Source organism: Taeniopygia guttata, chromosome 6 (genome assembly GCF_048771995.1).
Source record: "Taeniopygia guttata chromosome 6, bTaeGut7.mat, whole genome shotgun sequence".
In the NCBI taxonomy this organism is placed as follows: domain Eukaryota; kingdom Metazoa; phylum Chordata; class Aves; order Passeriformes; family Estrildidae; genus Taeniopygia; species Taeniopygia guttata.
Genome location: NC_133031.1, coordinates 35,563,752 through 35,578,241, shown reverse-complemented (window position 1 = coordinate 35,578,241; position 14,490 = coordinate 35,563,752). Strand labels below are relative to the sequence as shown.

Below are 14,490 nucleotides of genomic sequence, written 5' to 3'. Positions count from 1 at the left end.
CAAGTCTTTTTATATCCTGCAGCAGGGTCCTGTGAACTGAACAACCCTGACCTGGACACAAGACACCTCTTCCCCACCCCACAATCACATTCTCTGCTGGGTGCACTTCTCCTTCCTACAGCATCCAAAACAAACCTCCAGCTTTCCAGCAAAAGGCACTGGAGGTGCAGGCCCATGGAATTGTCTCCTTGCTGCAGGAACAATAAACACCTCCCCAGCTGAGCCCCTCAAACAAGAGCTGCTCCGAGAGCCTGCGGCGCTCTCCCGGTGCCTCGCCGCTCCTCTGAGTAAATCTAACCCTGGTTAAGCCAAACCTGTAACTTCAGAGGGTATGAAAACAAAACCTCCTCATTTCCTGCCGCGGGGAGGTTTGGAAAGGAAATGTCAGAGAGACTGGAAGCAAATCCAGGGTTAGTTTGGGGTGATGCAATTTCTTTACCTTACGAAGAACTAATCCCATAAAAATGTGAAGGTACAGAATCAAGCTGCATATTCTGAACATATACAAATATACACTGGCATAAACACTCAAAATCAGTCCCCCTCTTCCCTATCCAAAGGCCCACTTCACACAAGCCCCCGAAAAACCAGAGGGATACGTGCTCACATGGAGCAACATTTGCTTTCTACGGCATTTAAAAAATCTTCAAGGAGAGCAAACACGTAATTCTTTATTAAACAATCAAAGACAACAAAAGCAAGTTCCTGTTGTCCCATCGCATTATCCTACTAATCCTCTTTGGATGGCAACCAGAAGCCCCCGAAATGCCAAGCTGGGGAAGTGCCTTTCCAAGCAGTGGTCGCCTCTGGCTCTTTGGCTGCGCCTTCAGTCGGCTGCTTTGGCAGACGGGAGCCACGACAAATTCCCAGCACCCAGGGCTGGCCCTGGCTGCTGGATTTTACTGGAAGGGCACTTCAGTTGTAATAAAGCCAGCTGAACTCCCCTGGAAGGGGCAGGTGGTGCTCCTGCCTCCCAGACTCAACAAGTGCAGTTTTCAACTCCATCTGCCGCTCACGCCAAGCCTGGATTGGAGTTTGAACACCAGACGCCAGCGGGCTGTTCAAACAGGAATTCTGATGCATTGTTTCCTCCAGAACCTCTCCAAAAACAAGTAAACACATCCTGCATCTTTCCCCAGCTATTACTTACACAGGAAATTTAAATGGGCTGCAAGCACAGCAGCCACGTGGCACTTAAAGCATAGATACCATAATAAACCAGATGTATATCAATCAGGAAATTGATATAATGTGATATCAATAGCACAAAGAAAAGATTAACACTTGATGATCTCTGAGGTGTTTTCCTACCCAAACAATTCTGAGCTTCTACTTACACACAGCACAGAAGAAGTGTGGTGTTAATTAGTTTTAAAAATTCCTGATCATGGTGGGGGCATGGAGTTATTCAGGGCATCTTATCAAACTGGGGGCTGCCGAGAGATATAATAATTAATTAAACTGGGTAAGAAATGGAGCAGCAAGAGGAGGGAAAGTGGACAGGACAGTGCCAGATATTCCTGGAAAAATGCAATTATGGCAACAAGTGTTGTAATATAGATATATTTAAAACTAATTAAGGAATTTGCTTCCAAACAATAAATAAATAAATGTATTAAAGCATCAAAAATCAAGAAGCGTGTCTCTTAACAATTAGATGGTCCCCCAAAAAATATTTTGTTGTTACTGGATTGAATTTCAACAAGTCCCTTGCTGTAAGAGTGTGTTCACACTTTCCTGTAAGAAGTTGTACTCTGAGGCACAGAAAAATACCAAATTCACTGCCCAAATCAGCACCTGACATAAACACACAGTGAGCCCCGAGTGCTCAGCTCTTACAGGCTCAGCCTGATGTAAATACATGGCAACTACTCCAATACAAGGAAAACAGATGAAATTTTAATCAAATGAGCCTCGAATCAGGTTCTGGGGAACTGAAAATGGGATAAAAATGAAAAAAAAAAACCAGCAAAAGAATGACTTTAATATTGGGTAACATTTCAAGTTTTTATCAGCTAAATCCACAAAATTCTTGATCTGCTCCTGCTTGTCTTCTCTGCAGAGCTGGAGTCAGGACCAGCTAAATAAAAGATAATGCAACTAGGCATAACACAATAAAAGATATTACCTTCCCAATGCATTATTGCTGCCAATTATAAGAATCACTTCAACTTAATTTCAAAGGCACAATCACCCTCAACTGTAACAGTCTCTTTTTTAAATTTCAAACAGTATTACATTAAGGCAATAACTCACCTTCCAGCTATAATATCAGTCTCCCTTATTGCAAAAATACATTTCATAAATACTTCTCATCGACAAGTCAAGCTAATTCAGGTTAATTTTATTGTATTTTGGTGCTATCTCACATTTGTGTGCAATTACCTTTATCATTTTATTGCCGTGCCAGAAAGTAATCAGAACAATTATTTGAAAAAGGAGGGGGATAAATTCTAAATCACACTTGCTGGCATTTTTGATAAAATAGCAGCTTTATCTCAGGAAGTGGCAGGGACACGGGATAAATCATGCATCAGTCAAGTGTAGCTGACCCCCAAGTGCATTGCACAATATCAGGAGTGCTTCAAAAGAAACTTTCCTATATAATCCATCATTCTTTATAATACCAAAATAGCTCTACCTGAAGAGTAGGAGCTGGAGAATAATAACAAAATAAATCTAAGCAATATGAACAAAACCATTAATAGTGCTCCTTAAGCTGAAGGAGAGTCAGGAATCTGAGTTGTGTGTGAGGAAAGAATTTCACTGAAATTTTTGAAGTGAGCAGAGCAGCAAAATGTGTATTAGGGAATTCACTAAAAACACAAAATGCCAATAATAAATATTGGAAATATTGGAAATTGGAATAATTGGAAATATTGGAAATTCCAGTAATAAATATTGGAAATTTCCAATAAATATTGGAAATTGGGAAATAAATACAGACAGAAGAGGTGTTGCAAAGATTTGTATGAAAATAGAAGAGTACAGTCTTGGCACACACACATCTGGATTTTCCTACAGTTATCCAGCCCTGCTCGAGTCAGGATAAGGGTTTCACTATTAACAGAGCAAAGCATCAGTGTTAGTACAAGAATCCATTTACTAACTTCAAATTTAACTGCAAGGAACCCAGTGAGGAGCAGAATGACATTTAGAGTTTTCTAATGAAGTACAAAAACCGCCACGTTGTCAGAAGAACAACAACCCCCACCCAAATTCCAAAATATGGAGATATCCTGAGGCTGGGTCACCCAGAGCCCAGCCACCTTCCAGCCAACCCAAACCCAAAACTCATCCCTGGTCACTGCAACAAAACCAGGGATGGAGGGGGAGGCACAGGCAGTGATTATGGAAAACTCCCACGTCTTCCTGCTTTCCCAAAGCATTTTTCAGCAGCCTCCTTAAAAACTGTTCAGCACATTGCACGGGTGATAATTGATTCCTGCAAATCCATGGCCAGGCACACGCTGGGTGTCAGCCCAACGTGGGGCTGTGCAAACTGATCACACACTGGAAACAGCCCGAAAATCACCAATTACATCAGGACATAAATATTTAATATGCATCCAGAGCACAGGGAAGTGTCTGAACAGTCCCCACAGTGGAGTTGGAGTGTTTTACCTCAAACCTTCAGTCTTCCCACATATCAGAAGGGGAAAACTCCCCGAACAGCTCAAGCTGCACCTTTCAACTCCACGTGAGAGAGGGGGAAATGAAAAGGTTAGATAATAAATTATTAGTTTCGTGTCACTTGACAGCTATATCACACCTAGTCTGCAATGAGAGGGAACCAGGGATTCTCCCTCCCTCTGCTAAAAGGTGTTTGCAACTGGAAGATGCATAAATGTAACTAAAGAGATGATGGTTCAAAAGAAAAAAGTGAAGCAAGAATTTATTTACCTGGATTTCTTCCTCAACCATTCTGTTTTAAAAAACAAAACCAATTTGCTTTTGTAGACAAGAGGTAAACAACACAAACCAGCAAAAAAGTCCTTTTCTAAGCCACATGACATTATGTAAAGCAGATTAAAACCACAGGAGATGCCACTATTCAGACATTTAGAGCAGTGACAGAAGTTGCCACCAGGAATAGTTAGAAATGCAGGTGTGATTGTACCAGAAGTGTTTTCCTAGAGGAGCACCACTAATGTTACAAAAATAGGTATTCCACGCACAGAAAAAAAAGGGGATTTGTTTCTTCAAAGTTCATTTCAACTATTTCAGGGAGACAGTTATAGACTAACAATGTGTTGATGCCCTTCTTTCAGCAGAGTAAATTGTCTGAATATTTGGATAAACAACCATGTTTCTTCTTTTGCTGCAATGTCACTGCCCTACACTTACATCACTGAAGCATCAAGCCTCCAAATTAAGGCTGTTTGCAGGGAGGTGTTTATTATTAGGGAATGGAAACAGCAACAAAACAGAGAGAGCAGCTCTGTCCTGTTCTTTATGCTCTGTGGCAGATGGATACGTGCTGGGGAAAGGTCCACTGATGCCTGTTACCAACCATGACAGAGCTACAGAGATTTACAATGCAGCATCAATCTTGTCAACTGGATTCCTAATCCTGACTGCTGGGCACTGGGGAAAAAACAAACTATGTTACGTGAACTCTTTTGTAATGCTGGACTTCCAGTGGACACCTCCCTGCAAGGGCATTTTGCTGGAAACTTACTTTTGGAAACAGCCTCGACGCCATCCTGGAGGAAAAAGGCTCCACCTGGAAGGAAAAAAATAAAATAAATTCCCAGTTAGATTGTTAAATCTGAATTCCACAGGGAGAACTGAATATCCAGAATATCCACCTCTGGATCAGTTTTTAAACGAGCTCCAAGTTTCAGTACATAGAATTTCCAGAGGGAGTTTTGTTGGGTTTTTTTACAAACAACATGGAATTTTAATGTTAAGTCACCCACTTGTCATGAGTCAAACAAAAAAATCAACAGATGGCACATTGAAGAGTTCTTCCACAACAAGCACTGCACAACTCTGATATCTGGAATAAGAATGCCTCAAAAGATAAAAGTATTAATTGAATAATATTTTACAGGCTGTCATGCACTTCTAAGTGACTGAGTAAAACGAAAAGCCTTTTGTGATTTAGGAAATGCCACATTTTAAGGCATGAAAGTGATTTTAAAGCAAGTGATTGTGATATATTCTGAGTTTAAAAGCACAGATTTCACACCACTGTGTACCTAAAACATTTTAACTTCAATTATTATAATTCTAGCCTTTAACATTATTTATATAATTAAAAATCACAACTGGTTCCTTTTTGCTCTCCCCTTGGAAATAAAGGATATTTCCTATTTCTTTGGCATTTAGCTCCCCCCTCTATGTTTTTTTTTTAGTGCCACTCAGCTAATATCACTCTGCCTTTGAAAGATGTGCTATAAACACTGTTTTGTTTTGTTTTTTAATCAAGGATATTATGTGCCAAAGCTCAGCTTCACAATCCTGACTCACAGCCAGCCTCGATGGGAACTGCTCCACTTACATCAGGGAATCATCACTCCATGGGCAGGGACAACTGTATCCACTTCAGGAATGGTATATCTCTTAAAAATGAAATTATATGAACATCCCAGGCTTTCCAAGACCTCTCCTTGAAGTCCAAGGCACTGATAGAACACATGGCCACTTCCCAGCCACTTAAAACCAAACAGCAACATTCAATCTTAATATTGCATCTTACTTAAGTGTTAAAAATTAGGATGAATAATTAGTATTTTAACTCTAGTAACAAGGCAGGCAATGCAAAGAGAACTCTGCATTTTGAAATGCAGGTCAGGCAGATGAGCACTCTAATAGAACTACTTAAAATATCTGTGACAGAGCTAAAAATAAAATAGTAATTTACTTCTATCATCAGTTCAGAGCTGGGTCTTTCCAAGCACCCAGAAACGCTCAGGTTTTTTAGATCTTCCTGGAGGGCGAAGCTGAAATCTTTGCTTTAACAATCAGATTGATCCTGAAGCTCATTTCAAACCCTGGTGGAGCTCCACCTGCTCACCCAACCAGGTCCTCCTTGGGTGACCAAACTGGGGTAAAACCAGCCGTGTTCAAACCACAGTGGTTGGAAAACTTCTGACAGCCAGACTGGGAGAAACCACACAAAAAACAACCCTTGGAGAGCCCAACCCATCCCTCCAAAATGCACCTCAGCCCTGCCCAGACTGTCCTGCTGGAGGAGGTCAGTACTTCACGTGGAGCTGAAGGGTTCTCCTGAGGGTGACTTTAAAGGCAAAAAGCCAAAAACTCTTTGGAATAACAACACCCATTGATCAAATCCAGTGGTGCCACTTCCATGGGGTGGAAACTGAGACACCAGAACCAAACCTGGAAAAACTGAAACCTTCACGTCAGCAGTGGCTTCACCAAAAATGGAAAATTCCCTTCTGCATTTGCAGAGTGGATAAACTGAAGGGATTAAGGAGAAGTATGGGAAAAATAGTTGACAATCCTCACTAGCTCAGAGCTGCCAAGGACCAGTGATATCCATCTCTATCCCTCCTGCCTCAGCTTCCCTTGGCCACCCCAGCAAGATGTTCCCAACCTCTGCAGGATGCTCCCAGGACACCTGAAGATGCACAAACACCTGCAGGTGATGAACAGTGCAGGAAGCAAACACTTCACAGTGCCACCCTGTGAGCATCCCAAACCTCTGGATATGTCAACGGGCCAAAAAGGTGAGGAAAAGTCAGAGGTGACATCAAGAATGGATCCTTGCAGGGCAGGAAATTCTTCAGCCATGTTTTGATGATGATCTAGAACAGAAGTCCTTGGGCTTTGAGATATTTTCCTGCTTTTTTTTCCCTCAGGACTGCAGCCTGATGAGTACATGTGATAGCAGTAAGAACTTGGATTAATAAAAAGCATTTTTTCTCAGTTCATCAACTTTTAAACACTAAAGGAAGATTCTCCTTGAAGGATAAGTCCTCGGGACCCTCAACAGAACACTCTGGTTCAGCACTAAAATTAAAAACCAGCCATTACACCAAGTGACTATACGAACAAAATTCCGTATGAAAACATTTAAAGTACATTAGATTTTTGGTCAAGATGAAAGCCTGGAAAAAAAAAATCCAGCAATCTATTCTAATTGGGTTCCCATGGTAACTGTACAATTGGGTTTTTCAGTATAACATCCCAAAGGCCCAATGCACACTTGTAAAATATACTTCAAACAGCCGGAATTGTTTTTACATTACAGCACTCCCAGGAAGATCAATTACTATACATCCCCACCCTAACTATTAGTGGCAGGAGATGTTAACACTATTGGCCATATTAACATAAGTCATGTAAAAACCCCACATATCACCATCATTATATAAAACTAATTACACACTTCAGATTCATCAAACACGTTCCGAGTAATAAACCAATACCAGTCTTGTCACCAGATCATGTTTACTGAATGCGAGAAATCAGCCCCAAATATATGCCAAAGCATTTTTGCTTCTCATATTGATCCCAAGGATAAACAGAATCAATCATTAATAATTACATTATAAGATGACCCAGAGGGTTAATCATATTCTTAGAAAGTCTCGCAGTGGAATCAAATATAATGGCACAAAAAGGCAACTGAAATGCATTTAAATCCACGGCCAGCTGCATTAACAATAATATAAAATAAAGTACATTAAACTCGTGCAATCAGTGAAAATAGTATTATTGGTATGTTAAAAAAAAAAATAAAACAAGCATTTTTTACTTCCCTGGCAGGGTGGGCAGCCCTGGCACAGGTGCCCAGAGCAGCTGTGGCTGCCCCTGGATCCCTGGCAGTGCCCAAGGCCAGGCTGGACACTGGGGTTTGGAGCAGCTGGGACAGTGGAACTATCTGTTCCTGGGTGTGGGAACAGATGTTCTTTAAGGTCCCTTCCAACCCAAACCATTCTGGGAGCCCACGATTTATTTCAAAGTTTTGTTTCAGCTGAAGCACTTTGCCCTGTTGGACCCCAGTTTCACCTTCCTAAAGCACAACCCTGGCCACAGAGCCAGGCTTTACTTCCATCCCACTGCCTAAACCTCCAAGTTAAAAAGGGAATGAATCCAGGCTGGATTCAAAACCAATTAATTCTTTTATATTTCAGAAAAAAGAAAACCAAACCAAAAAATCCCAAACCAACAACTGTGGCCAGCTTGAATAAACTCCACCAACGCTAAATCTTCGCATTTTCGGAGTCAGCCAAGAACCAGAGGTACTTCTGGTGTCAACAGGAGACTCTGCAAGGCATTTCTCTTTTCCCACACCCTGCCCACTACACCTTGCTCATCCCTGAACCCAGCAGAGCACAGAGCAGGGAATGCAAAGTTTTGGGAACCGTTTCTGCAGGACAGGGATGACAGCAGAATTGTCCTGTCCCCACCACCAGCCCAGGCTGCCCAAGCAGGCTCATGCTGCCTGCCACATGCTGAACACTCATCTGCTGGTTTTATGATGTGAAACAGAAAAATTAATCTTTTAACAGGACCCTAAGTATACTTTAGGTGTTTATTAAAAAGTGTAACTAATTAACAGACCTTCTGCACACTTGAATGTACAAACAAGGCAAGATAAGAGCGTTGTTTGCCTTGTGCTGACTGATCTAAAGCACTCAGATAATTCCAGTATTCCTGATGACGATTACCCAGCATTGACAAGGCAGCACTAATTCTTGCTATCTGCTACTGCAGGGTTACCTGGAGGGACCTAAATCTGCACGTGGAGCACAGAGATGGCAGGATTCACACAACAAAACTCTGACTCCAGTGGGCTGTGCTAATATATGTATTAAAATGCTGATTGCATTCATCTGCACCAAAAGGTGGCATTTGTATAAAAATGAAAAGCTAAAATGCATCCATCAGGTCAATACTCAAATTATTATTTATTCCCCACTGCCACGCTGCTCAAGACTCCAGGCCATTGGACAATGCTGCTATTTTAATATTTAACTCCTATTTCACTCAAAAAGCAGAGAAAAACTCAGAACTTTTGTTTTAACAAACTCCGCTCTTCTTTGCAATTAAAGGTGACTTGCTCAGGTATTTTTAATAACCTTCAGAATCTCTGCTGCATTGGGGAGAATTTCAGCTGCACGACCAAGTTTTACAAGTGACATGAAAAGATACCTGAAACTATTTGTATCGTTTCATTTGGCCCAGAATAAATTGATGCTCCTGACAGCCACCAGGACATGGTAATTTAGCTGTGCAGATGTAAAATAGTAAATAAGGAAGCAACTCAAAAAAGGATTAGCAAAAAGCATCAAAATAGCAATATTCCAAATAACTTTGACAATTACTCAACTTTATTAAAATCCAAACCCACACAAGCTTTATTGGCATTCAATACATTTTAAGCAGTTGGCTGAACCATAAGCAGCTCGGTTTTAAAACTGCATTTTGCATTTATGAAGAGTACTTCAGCAAAGGTTTGGTTTTATAGTTTGGTTGTTCCTCCAGCTGCGTGTTAAACTTCATGCTGGCCCAAGCACACCTGTGGTGGGTGATATGTCAGAAATATTAAATTCAACAGGAGTTTTTCCTTCCATTAGGAGGATTTTACCCATTATACCTTCAGATAAATCAGCACAATTACCAGCCAGTACAATTCCCAGCTATCAGCAGAAGGTGGGGATTCAGGCCTGGAATTCTGCTGTAAGGACTGAGCTTTTCACTTTTTAATTACAGCATTAATGAAGTTAAAGCTCCCAAACCTATTCTGAACACATTCTGGAACCTGTCACTACCTAAAAGATTCCAAACCATCCAAAATTAAAACTTCATCCTCCATTTTCTCATCAGCTACATTCTTCTCACCAGTCCAGATATCTTATGAACACTGGGTAAACGAGAGAATTGCACAATCCGTCAATAAAATAAACGTATTTTCGACTCCTGTCCAGATGACTCAAGTTGTCAGTAAAAACTGCCACCAGCGCTGCGCTTGCAGAAAAATGTCCATAAATGCATTATTGCGACTGGCAGATCGATGTCCATAATAAAAACAAATAGAGTTAACAAGTGCTGGCTCCTCCGAGTTATGCCACGGCTGGGATGTGTATCCAGCTCTCCTGACAACTTCTGGGAATGGGCAGTGCCAGCTCCACGAGCTGGAGCATGAGATGCAGGAAATCCCTGCAGTGACAGAGGGAATATGAATGGCTGCAGGATGGATTTAGAAGCTCCACGCGTTCAGGATTTGACGTGGGAATGGAGCTCCTGCCCAGAAGGATGAACCCAGGGCAGGAATTGTTCCCTGGCAGGATGGGCAGCCCTGGCACAAGTGCCCAGAGCAGCTGTGGTTGCCCCTGGATCCCTGGTAGTGCCCAAGGCCAGGCTGGACATCAGGAGCACCTGGGGCAGTGGAAGGTGTCCCTGTTGTGGCAGGGCATGGAAGAAGATGGGATTTAAGGTCACTTCCAACCCAAACCATTCTTTGGTATTACTCTGTGAACTATGACATAATAACTCACCAGCAGAAAGGCTTTTTCTTTCAGAAATCAAGTGCACTTTAGGGCAGATGTATCCCAGGCAGAATAGCTGACAGGTCTGGATGCTGCTGTTTAATTTTGACACCCCAACACACCTGGAGCCCCAATTTGTTCCCATGAAGCTCTTCCAGCACCAACACCTGAACAACCACCCTGCAAATCCACAGGTGAGGATGCCACCAGAGGAGGAGGACAAAGAAATTACACACTGACAGTCCAGCCAGCACCCTGAGGGTTAATTCACAAGCATCAGCTGTTCTTAGTCCTCTAAAACCATTATTGTATAGGGAAATAAAACCAAAAAAACCTACTACAAAAACAGCCATCCATGTCTTTGACATGCCCTCCTTCAGATTTCTGGCATTCCTGCTCCTTCAAGGTGTTTCCCCTGTCACCAGTGTAACCACAACTGCTCAGGTGCAGCCTTTCCACTTCCCACAACAAACATCCTGCTTTTCCTGCACAAGTCCTTAACTCAGCCATTCAGGGCAACCCCAGGAATCCTCCCAAAGGGCAGCAGCTTCTCCTCCAGGCCCTGATCCCCTCAGTGATGCCATGAACTGATCCTCTGCATAGGTGAAGCATTAAACAGTGGTGACAAGTTAATTACAGAGTTATCAAGAGGTAAAGCAGCCACGGTAACACAACTTGCTCTCTAACTACAACCATTTCCTATAGAGCTTCTGTTCTCTAGCTGGAATAATTGGTGTAATGAACTTGTCATGGGCCGAATACAGATAGGAATTGCTAAAGCCATGTCACAAGCTCACACAGCCACATCTTTTTCCTGCTGAAACCTGAAGATTTTGGTAGAACTGTCCGTATTCAGAACATTTCTGTTTGAAAACAAAGCAAACAAAACTTTTACTATGAAAAGATTATGTCACAGACTGACAACATTCACAAGAAAATTATGTTTTTAGACATTTCCTGCTTTAAAAGGGTGGATTTTGCTCCAGAAAAAATAAGCTCACATCCCCAACTTTAGTCCCCAGTGCATCACGGAGACAGGCAGTGCTTGGAGGCCAAAATCTTCAGCAGGTTTACAAGGGAACTCTGTCATTCCAACAGACCCCTCCAGATGATGACCCTTGTGAAGGGTGAGCACAAGCCTGGACACAAAAGGTGGCTGAGAAATTACTGTCACAGCACCCATGTAATGCCCCACTATAGAAAACTGAGATTTTTCAAACTGGAACACTGTAGAGACTGCACCTCACCATTCAATATACGCTCCACTCCACAAAAATAAGATACACATCACCACAAATACGGTTTATTTGGGAGGGGGCAAATAAATTGAATAGCTCTTTACATTTACCGTGCTTTAAAACCTGCATGCAGTTACATTATTGCAGTTACTGTAAAACACCAGCAGAGCTTGGCTTTTACCTCAGTGCTCAAAGGATATTTTTAGATTATTTTGCTGTGTATTAGGGTTAGGCTGGGAGGGACCACAGTGGCTCACGTGGAGCCATCCCCGAGCACATGGCACAGCACGGTGCTAAGGTACTTCTGGAATATTCCCAGCGAGGAAAACCCTAAAACCACCCTGGGCAGGCTGCTGGGCGATGGTTTAGGTGTAGTTTACCCGCTTGGAGCACATCCAGCATCACTGCTGCCTGCCCACCCCATCCACAGCCGTGCCCGGGGATGCTCCAGGGAAGGAACCGTCCCTTCGCGAAGCAATTATTTTGGATATTCACCAAAACCCGCTGTCAACCCATCCTGCTGCCATCCATCCCCCCTTTCCCCAGCACTGTTCAGAGGAAAACCAGCACGTTTTGGGAGGCTGGTTTCCCCTGCAGCCCTGGCGGGTTTGTGCTGCCCCAGGTCTGCGGGCTGAGCATCATCCCCCTCTCCCCAGGCTGGGGCTGCTCAGCCCTGGGCCCGCCTGCCCAGACACCCTGGCTGTCCCTGAGCTCCCTACGAGTTCCTGGAGCTCCCAGGCTGTCCCTGGAACTCCCTGGCTGTTCCTGGAACTCCCTGGCTGTCCCTGGAGCTCCCTGGCTGTCCCTGGAGCCCTCTGGCTGTCCCTGGAGCTCCCTGGCTGTCTCTGGAGCTCCCTGGATGTCCCTGGAGCTCCCTGGCTGTTCCTGGAGCTCCCTGGCTGTCCCTGGAGCCCTCTGGCTGTCCCTGAGCTCCCAGGCTGTCCCTGGCTGTCCCTAGAACCCTCTGACTGTCCCTGGAGCTCCCTGGCTGTCCCTGGAGCTCCCTGGCTGTCCCTGGAGCTCCCTGGCTGTCCCTGGAGCCCTTTGGCTGTCCCTAAGCTCCCTGTGTGTCCCTGGAGCCCTTTGGCTGTCCCTGAGCTCCCAGGCTGTCCCTGAGCTCCCAGGCTGTCCCTGGAGCTCCCTGTCTGTCCTGAGCTCCCAGACTATCCCTGGAGCTCCCTGTGTGTCCCTGGAGCCCTTTGGCTGTCCCTGGAGCTCCCTGTCTGTCCTGAGCTCCCAGACTATCCCTGGAGCTCCCTGTGTGTCCCCTCCTGTCCCCGTCTCTCCCCACAGCCGCGCTCTCGCACCTGCCCGCACCGTGGCCGTGGCCGCGGCCGCTCCGCACAGGCCGCGCTGCCGGGGCGGGGCCGCGGCCGCCCGGAAGGCGCAGCCGGGCGGGGGAAGGGGAAGAGGCAGAGCCGGGGAGTTCCTTAGGGGGCTCCGGGGCGATCCTGGAGAACCTGGGCCCTGCTCCGGGGGGATCCAGGAGAGCCTGGGCCCTGCTCCGGGGGGGATCCAGGAGAGCCTGGGCTGGGGGATCCATGGGGAGCCTGGGCCCTGCTCCGGGGGGATCCATGGGGAGCCTGGGCCCTGCTCCGGGAGGATCCGGCCCTGCTCCGGGGGGATCCATGGGGAGCCTGGGCTGGGGGATCCATGGGGACCCTGGCCTCTGCTCCGGGAGGATCCATGGGGAGCCTGGGCCCTGCTCCGGGGGGATCCATGGGGAGCAGGGCCCTGCTCCGGGGGGATCCATGGGAAGCAGGGCCCTGCTCCGGGAGGATCCATGAGGAGCTTGGGCCCTGCTCCCCGCCGGTGCGGCCCGGCTGGAGCTGCGGGCCGGGCTGCACGTGTGAGGAAAACACGGAATTGTGTAAAAATCCAGCCCAAAACCAGCGATGTGCGCGCACTGACCCAGCCCGGGGTGTTGGTCTGGGCAGGAGCAGCTCCAGGGAGAGCTCCCAGCCCCCTTGCAGGGCTTAGCCCCGGCAGAGCTGGACTTGGGATAAGGGATGGAGGCACAGGATACAGGGAATGGCTTTAAACTGGAAGTGGGATTTAGATGGGAAATTGGGGAAGAAATTGTTCCCTGGGAGAGTGTAAGGCCCTGGCACAGCTGTGGCACCCCTGGATCCCTGGCAGTGCCCAAGGCCAGGCTGGACACTGGGGCTGGCGCAGCTGGGACAGTGGGAGGTGTCCCTGGCATGGCACGGGGCCACTGGGTGGGATTTAAGGTCCCTTCCCACCCAAAACACGCTGGAATTTGGGATTTGCAAAGTTATGGGTTAAGGGTGGGGGCAGAGAATTAGTAGCTAATGTAGAAGGAGAAGCATTTGGTAAATACAGTTCCTAAAAGGAGACATGGAGGAGATAAAAAGGAGTGAAGTGCCCTAGGAAAGTGAACTTGCAGTTTGTTTCCTTCATTTGAGGAAATAAAACTCAAAAGAACAGGATTCGAAATGCCGGCAGAGTTGCAGCAAGCAACCACTGGTTTTCAAGCTGGAGAATCTTTCAGAGTCTCAATCTGAGTTATGTCAGCAAAAATTTTATGAGTTTCTCTTTTTTGAGTTTATATGATTCAGAAACTGTCCCAAAATGAAGGAATCCACTCGGGAAGGATCAGAACAATATTTAAAAAGTCATTGCAGAATTCAGGAAATCCTTTTTTTTCATAGGGAAAATTTGTAAATAAATACAGAACTAACAGCATTGAGGTAGTGTCTGTGTGTTAAATCCATTCCTATAAGAAGTAGAAAATAAATGTAAAATATGGTCCAAAGTGCAGAAGG

At 45.1% G+C, this 14,490-nt stretch overlaps 1 protein-coding gene across 1 annotated transcript in view; it reads right to left on the bottom strand.

Annotated features, from left to right (window-relative positions):
- MGMT (O-6-methylguanine-DNA methyltransferase) overlaps window positions 1-13,105 on the bottom strand; it is a 139,920-nt gene extending 126,815 nt beyond the window's left edge. The window contains exons 1-2 of the mRNA XM_072931360.1: window positions 13,012-13,105; window positions 4,682-4,726 (exon numbers count right to left, since the gene is read on the bottom strand). Of these exons, the coding sequence (XP_072787461.1) occupies window positions 4,682-4,705 (24 nt within the window). The 5' untranslated portion in view covers window positions 4,706-4,726; window positions 13,012-13,105. The remainder of the gene's footprint in view (window positions 1-4,681; window positions 4,727-13,011) is intronic.
- Between the last annotated feature and the right edge of the window lie 1,385 nt (window positions 13,106-14,490).